We start from the raw sequence: 19,296 nt of genomic DNA, 5'->3' as shown, positions 1-19,296 counted from the left end.
TCTGCAGTTTGTGTTTGGATTGGTTGTTTTTTTTAATGTACAGATTTTAATCTGTTTTTTAAAAAATTCTTAACGCGTCCAGGGACTGGTAGCAAGAGGGAATTATCATCCATAGGTACTTGTGAATATGCAGATGTGAAAAGTTCTTGAGACCTTTCAATGCCTCTGATTGTGCTGGATGTAGGCATGCATGTATGAGCTGCCCCTATGTAGCAACTCTAAATTAAGGCATTACTGGGAAGCATCAGATATTAGCTATTGGACTAGGGCAGCATGGAAGAGAAATGGTCTAAATTCTTCCAGCCCCAGTCCTACTGCAGATAAACACAAACATATGTTGCAGTGAATGTGGCCATGTCTTGCAATGATTTCAGATGTTTGGGCTGGGATTTGGTGAGTCTCCTGAGAAAGGGGGTTCATCGTTTACTTTGTTTTTATTTCTTTTCTGCCTTATCTGAAGGGTTTAGGGTTAATCACAACCTGTCATCGCTGGCAAATCCTACTCACAGTCCCTGTCAAGTAGCTGGTCTCAGTTGATGTTAGAGACTGACATTGGATGTAGGAAAGACTGTAATATGTGTGTGTGTGTCTTAGGGCCAATTAATACAGTATCTTGGCAACAGGGTTCGAAATTAGCAGGGCGCCAGGCAAATTTTGCACCTAAAGATTATCCATTTGTGAGTACTTCAAAAAGTCTGGGTGTCATTTTTTGTGCCTGGCTGACACTCAAGCATTACTGAAATGTATGTGCTTTGAAACTTTGACATACCGTATTTTTCGCCCTATAAGACGCACTTTTCCCCCTCCAAAAATGAAGGGGAAACGTGTGTGCGTCTTATGGGGCGAATGCAGGCTTTCACTGAAGCCTAGAGAGCGAGGGGGGTCGGTACGCACCGACCCCTCTCGCTCTCCAGGCTTCAGGAAGCACTCCGCTAGCTGTGGGAGACCCAGCTCTCCCAGGGCTAGCGGAGAGCTTGCCTGCACCCAGAAGCTTGGGGCGCGCTGAGCTCCGCACGCCCCAAGCTTCGGGATTAGCGCAGCGCTCCGCTAGCCCTGGGAGAGCCGCGCGGCTCTCCCACGGCTAGCGAACTGCTTGCCGGCACCCAGAAGCTTGGGGCGCGCTGAACTCCGCACGCCCCAAGCTTCGGGATTAGCGCAGTGGTCCGCTTGCCGGCACCCAGAAGCTTGGGGTGCGGTGAGCTCCACCCGCCCCAAGCTTCGGGATTAGCGCAGCGCTCCGCTAGCCCTGGGAGAGCCGCGCGGCTCTCCCACAGCTAGTGGAGACCTTGCCGGCACCCAGAAGCTTGGGACGCGGTGAGCTCCGCACGCCCCAAGCTTCGGGATTAGCGCAGCGCACCTGGGGGGAAAATAATTCCCCCCTTTATTCCCCCCCCAGAAAAACCTAGGTGCGTCCTATGGGCCGGTGCGTCCTATAGGGCGAAAAATACAGTAGATGTTAAGGATAAACAGTATGTTAAGGAGTTTAACAATAAAGAGTAGAGTGTTTTGGAAACTGAAGTAAGGTACAAATATTTTTTATTATAAACATCAAATTAAACACGTATCTACAATTTCTGATAAAAATGTGATACTAACAATATGTCTCTTATGTGAATTGCTTATCAAAATAATAAATAAAAAGTGTTGCCGACACTCCGCCCCCCCCCCAAGGACGACTAGACATTCTGTTTTGGCGCCCAGAACCCAGGTCCCAGGAGCCATTTGACTCCTAGCTTTTCTATCCCAGTTTCTAACCCTGCTTGGCAACATGGTTGCTGCCATGAGGCCACTTCCACGTCGCACTCATCAGCATCAGATGAGTAGCCTCAGCTTGGATCACACTGGGTGCTTTCCACATCAACACCTTCTCAAGAAGTACTTGATCTGTGCTTACCTATATGATCAAAGCATACATCATGGATGCAGTGTGTGAGCCAGGTGTGGGAGAACTGTAGAAATTCTGTTGCATAATCAAGCGATGTATGAACTAGATTGAATGATTCTGCTCAAATTGTTGACGTGCATTTTTTATTGCATAGATATGTGTGAGCACAACTTTGCGGCACAGTGTGTCATTGCAGAAACGCTGGGAGGGGTATTTATACACAAGTGCAAGTGTGTTTACTGCCAGCACTGTGCCAGGTGTTTATCTGAGCAGGTGGATGTGGGCAGGTACCTGTAAGGAAGGGTGTTTCAGCTCGCCATATGCTGTACGTAGACCCTAAAGCAAAATAAGCCATTTTATAACTCTTAAGGTGGCAATTCAAGTAGGGAATAAGAATATATTAAATACCACTATACAAAGAAGCTCTGGCCTCATTTAGAATCTGGTTTTAGTCAAAATAGAGAAACTTAAATGGGAACAATTGCAAAGAAGAGTGATTGAATAATTGCTAGGTTGCTGAACCCTGTATGTGGAATTGCAAAAAGACAAGAGAACAGAAGAGATCAGAAAAGTGGTGCCTTGTCTATGTTGTAAAAAAAAAAAAGGGGGGGGGGAGGCATTACTATAGCACACAACAGATAGGGGAAGAGGTATCTATCTTAAAGTCATGATTCCCCAAAGATGCAGGAAGCACTTTGGGATGTGAGGGGGGAAAAATCAATCTGGTTCTTATTTCCCAGTGCAGTATGTAGGCTTAACACAGCTATTCTTCCAAATTTTGCAGTGCAGTTCCCCAACCAAAAAAATGCCTACAAAAATGTGTTTTATCAGGGGAAAGTGAATATATTAGTGAAGATAACACAAAAATGTTGAAAGTTACTTGCAAAACTGTGTGTATTAGGAGAAATCAACAACATAAAATGCTGACAAATTCTCATGGGGATGTAACACTTTTTAAAAAAAATCAAAAACTGATGCAGAAATGTATTTTAAGATTGGAGAAATGGGAAACTGAGAGACACTGAAATAGATGGATTCCCTAGAAGTACTCCCCCCGCCCAGAGGCATGAACAGTAGGTGTGTGAGGAGTTCCCTGGATGCTCCTGCACAAAAGCATGGCTCTGGACTTTACAAACAATATTCCCTAGAAGCTTACCCTCCACATCTCTTTTACTTAAGACAGGCTTTGTACATGCATCATTCTGGAACGAAGAGCGACTGAGCACTTGGCTTTCCTACCTAGTTGTGTTGCACTTTTTTTTGGCCTTGAAAATTGCTTCTTGACAAGCTGGATTCATTCCAAAAATAAAAGCTCATAGCGGATTGATTTTGTATTTGCCCATCTGAAAACAGATGCAGGCGGTCCCAGCAATGGGGTGTGTGTGTGTATCCACACCTGCCCAGTGACATTGTGGGTAGGCATATATCAAGATCACAAGAGTTTCAAACACATGCCAAGTAAGCACACCCACCTGTCTGGATGGCAGGATCTACGTGATAAATCTAGACTGAAAGCAGCATGTTAAGGATGAGCATGAATGGTTCCAGACTAATACAAACCACATTTTTGTGCTGCGTATGGGTACCTTTCTTTCCTGAGGATGAGAAAGGAAGAATTCTTCTGTGCTACAGCCACTGACAGGACTCTGCACTGGAAATTGTGGGGGGAAATCAAACAGCTTTCTCTTCCTTTTCTTTCGGGATATTTAAGACAACTAAGTTTGCCAGTGCCTGATTGTTGCTGTAGTTTAACTGTAGGTGCAACTCCAGCTGAATAGGAATAGGTATAAATGAAGCTGCCCTGAAACCTGTACCAATGCCTGGAGAGGATGCCAGACTCAGTAGACATGAATGCTAAGGAATGCAAAGGAAAGTTCCTCCACAGATCTCTTTCCTTGCGACTTCTCTGCATGTGAGTTCTTAGCACAGATGCATGGTAGTGGGTTGTGTGCTAAAACTTGCTCCACAAGTAGATAGATGCTACAGAAAACCTGGTCACGTGGATTTCTGTATCCTGGCAACCATGTTGGAAATAGTTTTCAGTATCCACCCAACAGCTTTTCTATATATTTTAGGGCTGTTTCACACAGAGGTAAACCAAGGTTGCTACTGAGAGCATGCTTTCAGGGTCATATTTTATCCAGGCAACCTTTCTCATAATGTTGACCAGACACTGCATACATATTCTGAATCAAAATAAGAAAATGAAAATGTCTCAGATGTTGGTTTTACTGAAAGCTTCAAATCTAGTCATTTAAAACCATCCCATTTTAATTTCAGAGACATTTGTATCATGCTTTATATCTATGTGTTATAAACTGCTTGTGTGTGCAGCAGTGAAGAGGAGGGCCAAAATTAATGATCACAACAACAACATTAGGAGGTAGAAGCAGTCATATGAAGCTCCTTGATCAGTATGCTTGTGTGGCATTGTGTTTGTAGGCATTGCTTACAATACCTAGAAATGTAATGTATGGAGTTGGCCCTGAAAAGGTAAGCAAATCAAACCCATAACAACATATTATTATCACCAAATATAATCCATTCTGCATCAGTCTGGTGTGGATTCTGGGGCCCAATGTGACGGCCAGATCTATTCTAGTTGGACCACTAAGGCTGCATCTATATCCACTTATGTGGGAATACGCCCCATTGAACAGGGTGGGACTTACTTTTGTGTATGTGAGGATTGTGCTGAACAGCTGCTAGTCTGTACATGCCTACTGAGAAGTAAGCCCCATTGAGTCCCATTACTCCTAGGGAAGTGTGCGTAGGATTGTAGCTTTAGTCTCCAGAGTTATTGTACCTCCTCCTTTCTTAAATTCGTGTTCCATTTTACTTTGTTGTTGTTTAGTTGTATAGTCGTGTCCGACTCTTCGTGACCCCATGGACCAGAGCACGCCAGGCACTTCTGTCTTCCACTGCCTCCCACAGTTTGGTCAAACCATTTTACTGAGTGTCTCCTAATTTCCCTTTGTACCTTTTCAGTTTTAAGAAGAGCTGGATCTGTTCTGGCTGTCTCCTCCACACTAACTGCTGCTCCTTCTTTTCTCTCATTTCATAGTGACAGATTGCAATAGCACAAACAGAAGGAGAGGTTGCTTTGAGGAAGAAGGAGACATTCATTTAGCATTTCAGTCCATATGACAGGAGATGGGTAAAAGCAAGGGAAAGGTTTATAACTGTCTGGTTCTGGCTCTTTCCAGATCCCTTATATGGGACTGATGATCTCAAAGTATTCTGCAGACAGTGAAGTAGAGACCCCATATACTTCTCTCCCACATGTACCTTGGGTAGACACACATGCGAACTGGGGGTGGTATTCAACTAAATAATTGCACTCATGGAAGGACTGCTGCTAGTGCAATGGGACTTTTCCTCCTCTGGTGTGGGTCCATGTTTCTGAGACAGGTTGTCACAAATAAATAGATTTTTTGCAATAAAAGAAAAAATAAAACAAATAAATTCATATTTGTTAAGCACTGGCTTGTCTCAGATTGTTTCTGATGTTCCCAAGAGACAATGATGTCTACTTAGGACGGTATTGGTGCTTAAGGTTAGAAACAGGACACATAGTGTTATTTATGTATGCAATTATTTATTACATTTTTAAACCGCCCTTCATGCGAAGATCAAAGAGAGGTTTACAGTATATAAACACAAAAATGCATACCATAATAACCAACAATAACAACACCCCCCAAAAAAGTTCATTGTGTTCTGCACGCTCTACTTCCCCAAACAGTGAGTAGGGTATTTCCAGAGGCAGAGTTAGCTTCCTTTGGAGGAGAAAGCTGTGAACAATTACTGTGGTTATGTTACATTTTGTTTATTTCACTACCACACAAGTATAGCAAAAATGCAAGTTAGCAGCATGTGCACTCCCACCAGCAGATCTGTTACCTCACCTCAGGTCTTCAGACAGAGGCATCCAAGATGCTCTCAGCTTTTCAGCTAGACTTATCTTCATCCACTCACACTTTATCCAGAATAAAAAAATTCCTTCCTGTAGCACCTTAAAGACCAACTAAGTTAGTTCTTGGTATAAGTGTGTATCTGAAGAAGTGTGCATGCACACGAAAGCTTATACCAAGAACTAACTTAGTTGGTCTTTAAGGTGCTACAGGAAGGAATTTTTTTATTTTGACTATGGCAGATCAACACGGCTACCTATCTGTAACTTTATCCAGAGAGAGGGTTCACTTCTCAAAGTTCTGATAGCAAACACTCAAGAGAGATAATCCCATTAGTTCCCATTGAGATAAAGCCTGTGCCCCACTTACCAGTGCAAACCCCCTAGTGATAGACCTGTTCACAGGAGCCATAAAGTGAGCCCAGAGAACTCGGAACTTACTCAGTATGTCAGAGCAAAGGTATGTCTGGTTCAGTAGTGGGGGGACTTCTCTTTGCTGAGTGCTGCCTTCACTTGGCTGTAATCTGTCAGGGGATGCATGCCAGAACCCAAAGTGTGTGACATTTACAGGACTGCAGTTTTGCAGAGCCATCTTTCCCTCCATCTATCTGACCACCTTGGGTACCTTCTCTCCTTCAATTAACACATGTTAACACGGGAGCTCCTGGTTCCCTGCCAGTGGCTCTAGTCCAACAGAGTATAGACCTCCAACAGCAGGGGAAAAATGAAGAAGCAGAGTTCTTGATTCCCTGCATGTGTTAGGACAATCTTTTAGCAGCCTAAGGTTTAAGGGCAGTCTAAGCAGAAGGGTGGACATTCTTCTGCCTTTCATGAATGCCATTGCCCCCTCTTGAGTAAGAATTAAGAATAAGAATAAGAATAACCATTTTATTCTTTATACCCCACCCATCTGGCTGGATTGCCCTTCGAGTCAGACATCTACCACACATGAATCAACTGTTTGCAGTTGAAACTAGGCCGGTGTTTCAAGAGATATATCCTGTAGAGCCTCCTGGCTATTTCCTCCCCCCCCCCCCACTGCCCCACCTTCCAGCTTGCGATTGTATAGAAGGGTTACATTTCTCACATCGCTTTCAGTATTAAGGGAAGGAAGGAAATACCTCTGTATAAAAGGGCAGAGTGGGAGGATAAAATTCCCTGCCTCTTTGTTCCCTGGCTGTGAAGGTAAAATGAAATGCTTAGCGATCATTTCTTTGCAAAACAGGAGAGTGAGATCTCACCTGCCAGTCACAGTTAAAAGAACAGGTGCACCTCCCCCCCCCCAGCTATCTACAATGGCAGTAACACCCTGCTGTTTGCAGCTTTTGTACTTAAGGCAGGGAGCTTGCTGTGCTTTGTCCACCAGCAAATTTTATTGGCCTGTGACTGCTTCAGGCAGGATGCTGGGGACCACTGATTCCTTGGAAGATGGTTTCCAACTAGGAGAATGACCAGGCTTATTAACTACGAACCCCAACAAACCAGGCTGGAGTGACCCTCTGGAAGCTCTGCAAAATACATAGTTATAGCACCCTCGGTGTGAGGCAGGAGGGTTTGTTCAGGGGGAGAGTCAGGGTCAAAGCGGAGGAGTGAGCTGTGGTCTGCGGAATCACTCCTACTTGCATGGACTTTGGGATTTTATCCCCATCATGCGTAGCATAAACAAAATTAATTTTTTTCTGGTTTTATTAAATGGAAGCATTTGTTTTTGGTTTTAGTTAATGGCGGCTTCCCGTATTGTCCAAACCAGAAGGTTGAAATTTGAGACAAATTACCGGTAGTTTCCAGACAAGCCAATTTCTAACCATGGATTATTAGGCTGGCTTGTTGAAACTAATCATGGTTTTATTAAACCATGATGTGTGCTTACACAAAATGGGGTGCTATTGTTAAATAAGACAAAGAGAAAAGGCCTAAAAATCCTCCTCCTCACCATGCTGGAGGAAGGCAAAGGAAGGAGGACTTCCCAAAGAGCTGTGCTCATTCATATTACACCGAACCCTGGTTTGGTGTGTTATCTAAACGATGCCATTATCTCCCTGTCAACCCACCCAAACACTCTTTGTCCGAAATTCTCAGACATTCTGATACAGAAGATGGATCTACTACTGCTACTACTATTACTATTATTTAAACATAGACAATCTTGCTGATGTTGATAAGTGAGCGACAATTTCCAAACCTTCTGGAAGAACTACAGATTTCACATAACAGTACAGTACTACTACAGGACCCAATGCAAATTCATGCCATGTCATGTGTTTGATATCATAGCCCCTCTTGGGCTTTTTTAAAAGCATGAATAGAAGCAATATTACCATGTACAACCAAACACACACTACGTCCTTTCTGAAAAGGAAAAAGGCTCCTCTTGCTGCTTTGCACCGCTCCTTGCTATATCTGAGTATCCCCACACATTCCGGTCACACAGTGATCATTATTTCCTGTTGGCTCTCCTCAGAAACTGAAGGAGGATACTTTCTTCTTTCACAATAGAACAAGTGGAGTTTGCAGCAAACCCACACAGGATGGCAACTGGAGTTAAATACTGTACAGCAAACAGCCATCCAACTTGTTGGAAATGACATGGCAACAGCAGAACAAAACATATTGTTCTGCCGTGCCGCTTGGTCAGGGGGCTCAAAGAAACATCCCTCTCTAGAAATAAAAAGCATTTTAAAGGATTCAAAGCAATTCACACATTTATAATTGGCGTGGGAAATGGTTGGCCCATAAACGGTTGCTGAACCACAGGTCCCATCATCCATAGCTATTTGTCATGCCTGCTGGGACTGATGGGAGTTATAGTTCAGCCAAAATTGGTGGGCCAAAGGTTTCCCATATTTCCTTTACGACAGCCCTGGGTAGTATCTCACATTGTTATTTGCACATTGTAGGTGGGGTAGCTGAGAGAGTTATTAGGTGCCTAAAGCCACCTAACAACTGCATGTAAACCTGAGCCAAATCCACAATGTTGGGTTTACCCCAAGATAAGCCTATTCAGACATTATATGCCTGAACAGGAAATATGAACACAACCAGTTCCTGGCATTTCCAGGTAGGACTAGCAACTGCCATGCTTTCAGACCAGGCCTTGGGCAGAGTTTAAGCTGAATACAACCACACCAAACATTTAAAGCACTTGACTTCCTCCCAAAAGCACATTTTCAGGCTGTGTGGTGCCCAAAAATGAACAGTGTGAGATCTCACGCTGAAAAAAGTGTGGCACGTTTCATGTGACTCACCTGAGACCTCATCCCAGAAGGTGTGTGTCCGAGTTTTGGCTCCAGAAAAGCTGGACGGTATTCAGCCATGGCAGGAGCCTCCCCTATTAGTGTAGACAGTTGTGAGCTGGACCAACTGATGCTTCCACTCAGTATAAGTCTGCTCCCCATTTTTTCCTTCGTTCCTTGAGAAGGATATGGTTGGCGCATGCCAATAACTCTGACGCAATTGGAAATACATGGACAGACGTCACAGGGAAGAAAGCTTTATCTCGTGCTGTTCAACCATTCTTTGCGACGTTTTGTCAGCCAAAAGAGGGACATTTGTTCCTACGCTAGGTGAGAGGTGTACTCCTCAGGACACTGTGAGTGGTATAAGCAAGCTGATTCCCTCCTTGACAGCTGACAGAACCCACTTGAGAATTTTAGGAACCTACACTTAATTTGTATTTGTGTACCACTTAGGGATTATTATTTTTTTTAAAAAAAAAAAAGTACTACAAATGTTCATCGAATGCGACCTTGTATTTAAGCACTCACTGCTGGCAACAAGGAATTGCATGGAGGGTCGGCAGAATCCCTTAGACCTCATCCCCTATTGAAACTTAGGGCCCATCCACACTCCCATTTGTCCCGTGATTTCAAGTGATTTCAAGTTATAGGTCCAAGAGGCAGTTGTTGTCCTGCCGCTTTCTCTGGGAAAACCCAGCCCAGCCTCCCCTCTGTGCCCTGCATAAAAAACAAGTGGGTTGCCAAAGGAGGGGAAAGCCCCTCTTCTCCACACTCAATGTAGAAATTGCAGTGGGTACAGGAGCCCTTCTGTGTTCCTTTGACAGCACTAAGCAGGCTAGTAGGAATTTCTGCGGGTTTGAATGGACTTATTTACAAGGTTGACCTAGTGCTACATGCATGGGTCCTTTCAGTCTCAGGGATGGCATTTCATCACGGGGCAACCTTCCAAGGGCTTCGTGCCAGTGGTGGGCGGGACCAGAGGCAAAAATGGGTGGAGCAACAGGTGGCGCTCTTTTGCCTTGAAACACTAAAAGCCAGATGTTTCTACATACACTCACCCACTACCCAGCACTCACATCTTTTATCCTCCATCAAGGCAAACAAGATGAATTATCCCAGTTTAAGATTAGGCATTCCAGCCAGGAAAAAGCATTTGAGGAGAATGCAGAGCAGGGCCCTTGGTAGCCAGGAGATCTGGGTGGGGAGGGCATGGTGTTCAGTCCTTGGGCTGTTGTGCACTGATCAAATAAAATTTTGAGCTGTGCATCAGCAAGATCATTAGATGTGTGTGGGAGGAGGGATTCCAAGGTAGATATCATTTGACCTGTCAAATTGGTACGGTTGCATCTTCGGTACAAATTCAGTACTGAATCAGTACCATTAAGTATGCAGAAATAGACACTGCGCCTCCTCAACCAGTTTATCATAGAATTAAAGGGTTATTACCCCTCTAGATTGAGGCTGCAATCCTACGCATACAGCATAGTCATATGCATGTTTACTCAACTCATGATACCTCCTCTGTCAGAAGTATGCAGAGAATGGTGGTGACACCTCAACTGCTTACCCGTATTTTTCACTCTATAAGACGCACCAGACCACAAGGCGCACCTAGTTTTTGGAGGAGGAAGACAAGAAAAAAAATATTCTGAATCTCAGAAGCCAGAACAGCAAGAGGGATCGCTGCGCAGTGAAAGCAGCAATCCCTCTTGCTGTTCTGGCTTCTGTGATAGCTGCGCAGCCTGCATTCGCTCCATAAGATGCACACACATTCCCCCTTACTTTTCAGGAGGGAAAAAGTGAGTCTTATAGAGGAAAAAATATGGTAAATCCCATTGAAGTCAATGAAGTCAAGATTATTTCCCTTTGCAAGGAACAAGGAGCTCTTGCTGGAAATGGGAAGCCTGCGTGGAGCTCCCCACTTCCCTCTGCAATGTCTAGTCCAGTTAACCCAACATTTTGACATTGTTACAGTGTGCGTTTCCTCGCTCTTGTTCCACATAATTGGCTGCTGTTGATGGATTTGCAGCCAGAACTATAGCACAGAGAACACGACTGCCTTATAATGGCTTAGACCATTGATGGCTCTGCAGTCTTTGCCAGCTAGTGGCACCAATGGTATGGACATATTGCAAACTTAAGAGTCGGTGTGGTTTTTCCAGAAAGCAGATTAGAAGAAGAGGTGTAGTGTGCCCATGAGAAGAAGAAAACTGTTGTTGTTGGTTCATTTTTGTTGGTTTGCCTCCTTTGTTTCTTGCACACACACACACACACACACACACACACACACATTGCAAGCATCAGAGACAAAGCAATGGGAGGGAATTGTAAGCGGGGACAACAATGAATTCAATGAGGAGGAGGTGATTTAGGTGGGAAAGATTAAGAGCTGTGTCTATGTCTGCATAGCTTAGCAAGAAAATGCCGCAATGATGAGTCTCTAGATGTAAACGCCAAGGATTGAAAAGGATTATTCAAAGCTTTACATGGCAGGTGCATGAGTAGAAATGCAGTGGAGCCGAATTAGGGAAAATGTTAGCTTTGTATTAGGAAGAGCTGCCTGTCAGACTTGGTGACATTAGCCTGCGGAATCCTTCTTGCATTCAAAGTACCAGAAGCTACAGCATCCAGGAATCCCTCTGTGGCCAGGGAGGCCAGTGCAAAAGGTCTGCTTCATTCTCAATAGCCGCTAAATGCAATGGCTGAGCAGTGCTGTGTTCCAATAATGATGATGAAACACTTGCTTCAGTTGTTGGTGCCTGGTGCAATAAAACACTTTCATAAATGCTAGCAAGGGGAGCACTCTGCTCCCAGGAAATTCATTCTATGTACTAAGAAGCCAATAAAATGTAGAGCGATGGGCACAAAGCGCTACACTGTAAAATGGAGAGAAACAAATACACGATTCTATATTTCAATGTTCTAGAAAACAACCATTGCTAGTTCAGCTAACAAGGCTCAAGAGTGTTGAAGATATCTGAGAATCTGTGCGCAACTCTTTTAACACTTTTTTTTGTTGAGAATGCAAGCTTCATGCTGGTGCTGAGATCCCATGGCTGATATATAATCTTTAATCAAATTAGGAGTATCATTGCCAGTACCAGGGAGAGGATCGAAGTCAATTCTGTGTGAAGAACCACATTTTATATCCTGCTGTTTTTCATTTTCACAACGCCTTCCTACTTACGCAGCTGCAGAGGGTGAGCCTTGTCGGTAAAAGCCACAGCTTTGTGGTGGGGCTCATGATCTGCATCCATAAAAGTTCAAGGTTCAAGCTTCAGCACCTACAATTAAAGGATGCCTATCATCCAAACTTGTTCAGTTCTGTTCTTTTCCCCTTATGCAGCGAATGTCCTCCAGAACAACTGTGATACCTCTCTTCTCTCTTGATTCAGAACAAGCCTTTGGCTCAGTCCCTTATTTTTTTTTTTTTATAAAATATTTATTGAGATTTTAAACAATAAAACTAACCTTCCAATCAAACCAAAAAGGAAACAACATTATCACACACAAAGCAAAACAGATAAGTACAATAACAACATATATAAAGTAAGAAACAAAGAGAAAAAACATAAAAAGGCATAAAAAAGACATAAAAATCCAAATTTAAACTTCTTGTTTACATAACCCAACTTCCTGACTTCCTCACACCTCCCTTTTCTGTGTTCTTTTTTACACAAATCATATTCAGCAATATGATCGCGGCTCTCCCAGGGCCGCGGGGCTCTCCCAGGGCTAGCGGACTGCTACGCTAATCCCGAAGCTTGGGGCGTGCGGAGCTCAGCGCGCCCCAAGCTTCTGGGTGCCGGCAAGCAGTCCGCTAGCCCTGGGAGAGCCCCGCGGCTCTCCCAGGGCTAGCGGACCATTGCGCTAATCCAGAAGCTTGGGGCGTGCGGAGCTCAGCGCGCCCCAAGCTTCTGGGTGCCGGCAAGCAGTCCGCTAGCCCTGGGAGAGCCCCGCGGCTCTCCCAGGGCTAGCGGACCATTGCGCTAATCCAGAAGCTTGGGGCGTACGGAGCTCAGCGCGCCCCAAGCTTCTGGGTGCCGGCAAGCAGTCCGCCAGCCGTGGGAAAGCCGTGCGGCTCTCCCAGGGCTAGCGGACCGCTGCGCTAATCCCGAAGCTTGGGGCGTGCGGAGCTCAGCGCGCCCCAAGCTTCTGGGTGCCGGCAAGCAGTCCGCTAGCCCTGGGAGAGCCCCACGGCTCTCCCAGGGCTAGCGGACCGTTGCGCTAATCCAGAAGCTTGGGGCGTGCGGAGCTCAGCGCGCCCCAAGCTTCTGGGTGCCGGCAAGCAGTCCGCCAGCCGTGGGAAAGCCGCGCGGCTCTCCCAGGGCTAGCGGAGCACTGCGCTAATCCCGAAGCTTGGGGCGTGCGGAGCTCAGCGCGCCCCAAGCTTCTGGGTGCCGGCAAGCAGTCCGCCAGCCGTGGGAAAGCCGCGCGGCTCTCCCAGGGCTAGCGGAGCACTGCGCTAATCCCGAAGCTTGGGGCGTGCGGAGCTCAGCGCGCCCCAAGCTTCTGGGTGCAGGCAAGCTCTCCGCTAGCCCTGGGAGAGCTGGGTCTCCCACAGCTAGCGGATAGCTTCCTGAAGCCTGGAGAGCGAGAGGGGTCGGTGCGTACCGACCCCCCTCACTCTCCAGGCTTCAGCTAAAGCCTGCATTCGCCCCATAAGACGCACACACATTTTCCCTTCATTTTTGGAGGGGAAAAAGTGCGTCTTATAGGGCGAAAAATACGGTAATAAAATGAGGGTGATGATGGAATAGGACATCCCTATTTTCATCAGAGAAATGTTGGAGGGTATGTATTATTTAAAACAAAGGAAGTAATTCCAAACAAAAGCAGCTCAGTGTAGGTTAAACAAAAACAGAAGAGGTCCATCCTACAAAAATATATGAATTGTCAGAGGCCAGAGGCCTGTGTGTGTGTTCAGAGTACAGGGGAATGTATACAACAGGTACGCTAGATGCCCCTCTGTGGGGAGGGAATCTGACAATTCAGAGGCTGCCACGAGGCAAAAGAACACCAAGGAAGAATTAAGCTTGCTTTTCTTATTGCCATATGCCCTGTTGGGATAGGCAGGCTAAAAGAAAACAGCAGTGAAAGATCAGTGCTGTGCTCGCACATACATAGCCATTCATGGTCTGCTGGAGCTTGTTAAGCTTTTGATGTTTGGCACCTCTGGCAGAGTGTGAGACTGTTGTCCCCAAGCTCCGAGGCACATTTGCAACACAATGGGGAACAGGCAGCAGAAAGTTCACACTGCTGGATTCCTCATATCTTACTTCAACACAAACCTAATTGTGTGTGTTTATCTCAAGAAAGAGGCTGAGAGAAAGGGGACAAGTGGTGCTTTGTACTAGGAAGGTGAGCAAGGAAAATGGGAGGTGGGGACATAAAGAGGCAAATGGCTGCTACATCAGAACAAAACTGAGCTAGACATTTAGGCTGTTTGTTTGTAGGACGCTATATTCAACCAGCAGTCCGTGAGCTTGCTAGGGAAGAACTCACATTTGTAAAATCAGTCTTTGCCAAGAGACCCTTATTTTTAAATTTAAATGCCAAAAGAAAAGGTTTCCCCACTCCCACTATCTTCAAATGAAGTTGTGCAGTGGATATTTCCACTCACTCACCCACCTTTGTTAAAAATCTTGTTGCTATTGATGAGAGCCCTGCTTGCTATAATGCAAAATAACTCCAGATTTTTGTGTGGCTTGATCCTAAGTGAGTCGAAAGTAGCCAGTGCTAGGTTGACTTGTGTTTTAAAGACATGCCTTTGAGGTTCTTTACCTTTGAGGTTGTGATTTCTGCTTTGTAGGAGGTTGGACTAGGTGACTCTGTGGGTCCCCTTCAGCTGTACAATTCTGTGAGGTGCCAGGGGTTACAGCTACCTGCAGAATCAGAGGATAATTTGTTTTTTTTTATGACTATCAATTCTCATTGTCCTGACTGCTTACTTGCATTTTTTGTGTGTTGCAGATAAACATATATTACAAAAGGTGTAATCTCATTGAAAGGAAGTAAGCACTATGACACTGTCCCTGGAACTTCTTGTCCCTTGGGGAAGTGGCACAAGCAGAAGCGTATTATAAATTAGCATTAATTTTTAAAAGTGGAACATAACACAGGAGATTGTCAGCTCTAGCTTAGTTTCAAGGTACTTGTGGATATTGCCAGGAAATCATTCCTATATCATTTTTTTCCTAGAGTTCAAGGAAGTAATTTTATTTTCATACAGAATAATCATTTCCAAGTCGGTCATAGAAGGGCTTTTGGGTGAATAGCCACTAAGTGGATGGGTGGGTGATTTAGATGTCTTAAGGATGTTAAAGGCTGACAATTCTGACAGAGGCTGGAAAAGTTTGCCTGAACAATTCTATAGGTACTTGCCCCTTAGCTGAATATTTAGATAACTTTTGTTAAATCATCCCAAATTCTTATTGCTGCCTGGATTTGCATGCTATAAATGCCAGAGGAATAATATGGAGAGCTAATGACTAGCCTACAATCAGCTGAGGATAGCATGCATGCTGCTCTTTCAGACACACTGATTTGTTGGCATCTTTCCCTACAGATCATCAGAAGCTGGAACGAGAGGCTCGGATCTGCCGTCTCCTGAAGCATCCTAATATAGGTAGGGAAGAATCCTCACCTCTCTTTGGGATAGTGAGTCCATTCATCTGCTGGGAATGTGTCAACTCCAGTGTTTGTCCCATGAAAGTTGAGGGTCACCTGTATTTTACCTTTTCAATCTGATGTGGTACAGTCCTGAAAGATGATGACTAGGCCTGTGGGCAAGGCTCACTCTAGGTTTGAGGGGTCCCTGAGCGAAGTGTCATTTGGCAGGCCCTTCCTCTGTAAACAGACATGCCTGTCTCTAGTACCAGCTCAGTGCAGCTGGGTCGAGAACCCCGTTTGATGTCCCACAAAACCCCATATCAATGGCAGGTCTGGGAATTGCGGTAAAGTAAAAGAGTGACTAGATGCGGTTTGGAGTGGCCAAGATTTTTGGTCTTGGGGATGTGGTAAGCATCAGCAGTAGGCCCTATGAAGGTGCCCAATGATACCTGCCTGTATGCCCACGGATGCTAGCCCTGACTGTATGAACTGTTTTCCTGTTTATGGGACTTTCTTTCAAACATCAGTTCAGAGGGGCGAGGGTGCCAACTTGAATAAATATTTGCAGTGGCCCAGGTATGCCCTGCCCCACATAATCAGTCATGTGATGCAGTGCATGCACACCATTTGAATGGCAATGACCATCATCTTTGGGGGGGGGCTCCAGCCCCCTTAAATATTTTATTGTGGGGCAGAAGCCCCCACGGCCCCTAGGAGTTGGCTCCTATGCAGAGGGGTGTAGCCAACTAAGTTCTAATCAGAGTAGACCACTGAAATTAACGAACCTAAGTTTGTCATTTCTATTGATTTCAAGGGGTCTGCTCTGATCAACATTGGATACAATCCAGATTTCCCCACTTAGTGTTATGCTTGTGGTGACCTAAGTATGCCGTTGGCAGCAAGTACTTCATGTTATGCCGTGTTCTTTAACCTTGGGTCCCCATAGGTTGCTGGATTACGAATGATGGGAGTTGTCAAAGACATCAATGGGGGGGGGGGAATCAACAAAACCATTAAAAGAAGAAGAAAAAGAATAATAAGAATGCTGATTTTAAACTCTTCTCCCCCTCCCATAACTTGATGATTGCTAAAGCACTGCAGTAGTACACCAAAGAAGTCCACAGACACAGGGGACATAGAAAAAAAATGTGTCATATTGAAAATTAGGAGGGGAAAAGAAACAAACATATGTTGGACTTGTGGGATCAATGTTGCTTGCTACGAACAATGCCAAAGATACTGTATTCAATAGCCGCGCATCCCATATATACAGCCATGTTCTACATAGCAGACCCAATAAAGCACTACCTGGAGGTGGGGGGGATTGTATTTCTTAATGACAAGATATTCTGGTTTAAGCTCTGAATAAATATAGAATCTCAGAAGGTGTGGGTTGTATTCAGTGTAGCGCTAAGGAGATTGTTCCACCAGTGCAAGGATTCCTGCTTGTGCAACGAAATGTTCTTTCCCTCTGCTTCTCCTAAATATGTTCTAACCCCCTGGAGCAGATCTGGGGAGGCAAATGCATTGGGGGGGGGGGGGGGAGAAGGGAAGAAATTCTGTTGTGCAAGCAGAAATCCTTATGCTCATGAAATACTGTAGCTGAATACCTTCCTGTATCTTTAAAAGAATCTGGTTTCGTTGCCATTAATTAATAAAAACTGCATATTTATTAAGCAACCCTCTGCCCTCAGAAAACCTCAAAGAGCTGGATTATGATGCTGCTAAAAGCAAGAAAAACCAACCAATGACTTTAATTAGCATTGGATCAAATCAAATAGCTGGGCAAAAAAAGAGGGTAAAAAGGTACAAAGTAATAATAATCTGCATAGGTAGGTAGCCGTTTTGGTCTGCCGTAGTCGAAACAAACAAACAAACAAACTAAATCCTTCCAGTAGCACCTTAGAGACCAACTAAGTTTGTTACTGGTATGGATTTTCGTGTGCACACACACTTCTTCAGATACACACACACATGCACACGGAAGCTCATACCAGTAACAAACTTAGTTGGTCTCTAAGGTGCTACTGAAATGATTTTTTTTAAATAATCTGTACAGTTTGGAATAATACCAAAATGGGGCTAATATTGATTTCAGTTTTGTTTTCTATGACTGTTTCTGTGTTGGTTGAGTTTTATTTTCTTCTATGCATGATTTTTTCCAGGTTGTGTTTTTATAATAAATTTCATATATGTTAATAAATAAACAGACAACTCTCAGAAACATTAAGTTCAGATTCCTAACACGTAGGGGCTAGCTTCTCCTTTAACCAACCAATCTCACTCACAGAACAGAATAGTGATGAAGGTGGGTAGTAGTAGTTATTCGCAACCATTGATCCATAGCACTGAGAAGTAATTGGATGGATATGTGTCATATGAAAGAAGCAGGCTAGAGGAGAGGGTGGGAGAATTAGCCTCAGAAAGCTAAAGCCATGATGCTGATTTGCTCTGTCATGTTCCTGTGCTCCTAGATCTGGAGTTGTTCATGACTTGACATTAGCTACCTGCCTAATGGGAGCATTCGGGCCTGGCTAACAGACCTTTCCATTATAAGATGGCTATTAGTCAAAGCAGCAGTATCAGCTGCAGAGAACCTGCTGGGCTTTTGTACACTGCATAAAAGCTAAACACACTTAGCAGCAAGCTTTGGTGCTGTAGGATGATAATGCACACATAGACCAGAATTAATTTATAAGATGGATGTTAGCACAATGAAGATTTGGGGTGAAGGAATGGGTCCTCTTTATCATGCTGATTTACCTGGCTCTTTCACATAATGATGATGATGATGATGATGGTCTGTCCTTGAAAGCATGGCTTGCTCCCAGTCAGTTAGGATCTGGGGATGAAAGCAAGTGAGGCACAAGGTGTAAGTCTCACCTTTAAATATTTTTCAATGGCTGCTGAATTTTAGAAGCAAACTGCAGTTTGTTCTACGTGCAACTGCTTGTGAATAATTCCCAATGAGACTGTCTCCCGAGACATATGCCTTGGACTGCATAGTAGTCCGATTCTTCAACCCTGGACTACATCCTAACATCCAATGAGAAGAAAAAAGAATGTTGGTTGTAGTCCACAAATGGAGGCATGCATATTCACTTCCAGTTGCTACTAAAATCATCCGCTTTTAAAAATGCTTTCTCCTCCGGGTGCCTGACATAATAGGGGAAGCTTTTTGGGTTACTTACTTTTTTATAGTAGGAAATGCTTCAGGTTCACCTCCCACTATGTTTCAGTAATACTGTCCTTTATTAGGAGCTCAAATTCTCCTTGCTTGTTTCCCATAATCTGTGTATTAGTACATATAACTAAAACGAGCCATTCCCTCCAATTTATTTTCAGGATCACCTTGCCCCTTATTTCCCACTCGATCATTTTGATTTGTGCAACTGGCTCCTCTTGTGCCTTTAACAGCTGCTTGATAAGCAACAAGCTTTCAAAGTTTTCATGGCAAGGAAGCACTAGCACTTGCTAATGTCTACAGATCAAGGGCATAGAACCAGGGCTAGTTTTAAAAAGTTGGCAACCCCATGTACTGTGTGCATCAAGGCTATCCATCTTTACTTTTCAGATCACTGACAAACTGACTTCTTACAACTTTAGGCCGCCCAAGAACAAAAAAGTCCTCTGGGTGGCGTACATTAATA

The 19,296-nt window shown here is 44.4% G+C and overlaps 1 protein-coding gene across 4 annotated transcripts in view; it reads left to right on the top strand.

Moving 5' to 3' along the window:
* The window catches only part of CAMK2A (calcium/calmodulin dependent protein kinase II alpha), a gene marked incomplete at its 3' end in the record, with an annotated part of 109,110 nt that overhangs the window by 34,240 nt on the left and 55,574 nt on the right, over positions 1 to 19,296 (top strand). For all 4 annotated transcript variants that reach the window (XR_014216604.1, XR_014216605.1, XM_082211793.1 and 1 more), the window contains exon 3: positions 15,603 to 15,662. Coding sequence is in view for 2 of the 4 variants with exons in the window: in XM_082211793.1 (XP_082067919.1) it covers positions 15,603 to 15,662 (60 nt within the window). The remainder of the gene's footprint in view (positions 1 to 15,602; positions 15,663 to 19,296) is intronic.

This window comes from Podarcis vaucheri, assembly GCF_965113315.1.
Source record: "Podarcis vaucheri genome assembly, chromosome: 2".
Taxonomy (NCBI): domain Eukaryota; kingdom Metazoa; phylum Chordata; class Lepidosauria; order Squamata; family Lacertidae; genus Podarcis; species Podarcis vaucheri.
Note: the sequence above shows the minus strand (reverse complement) of the source record. Positions and strands in the feature narration are given on the sequence as shown.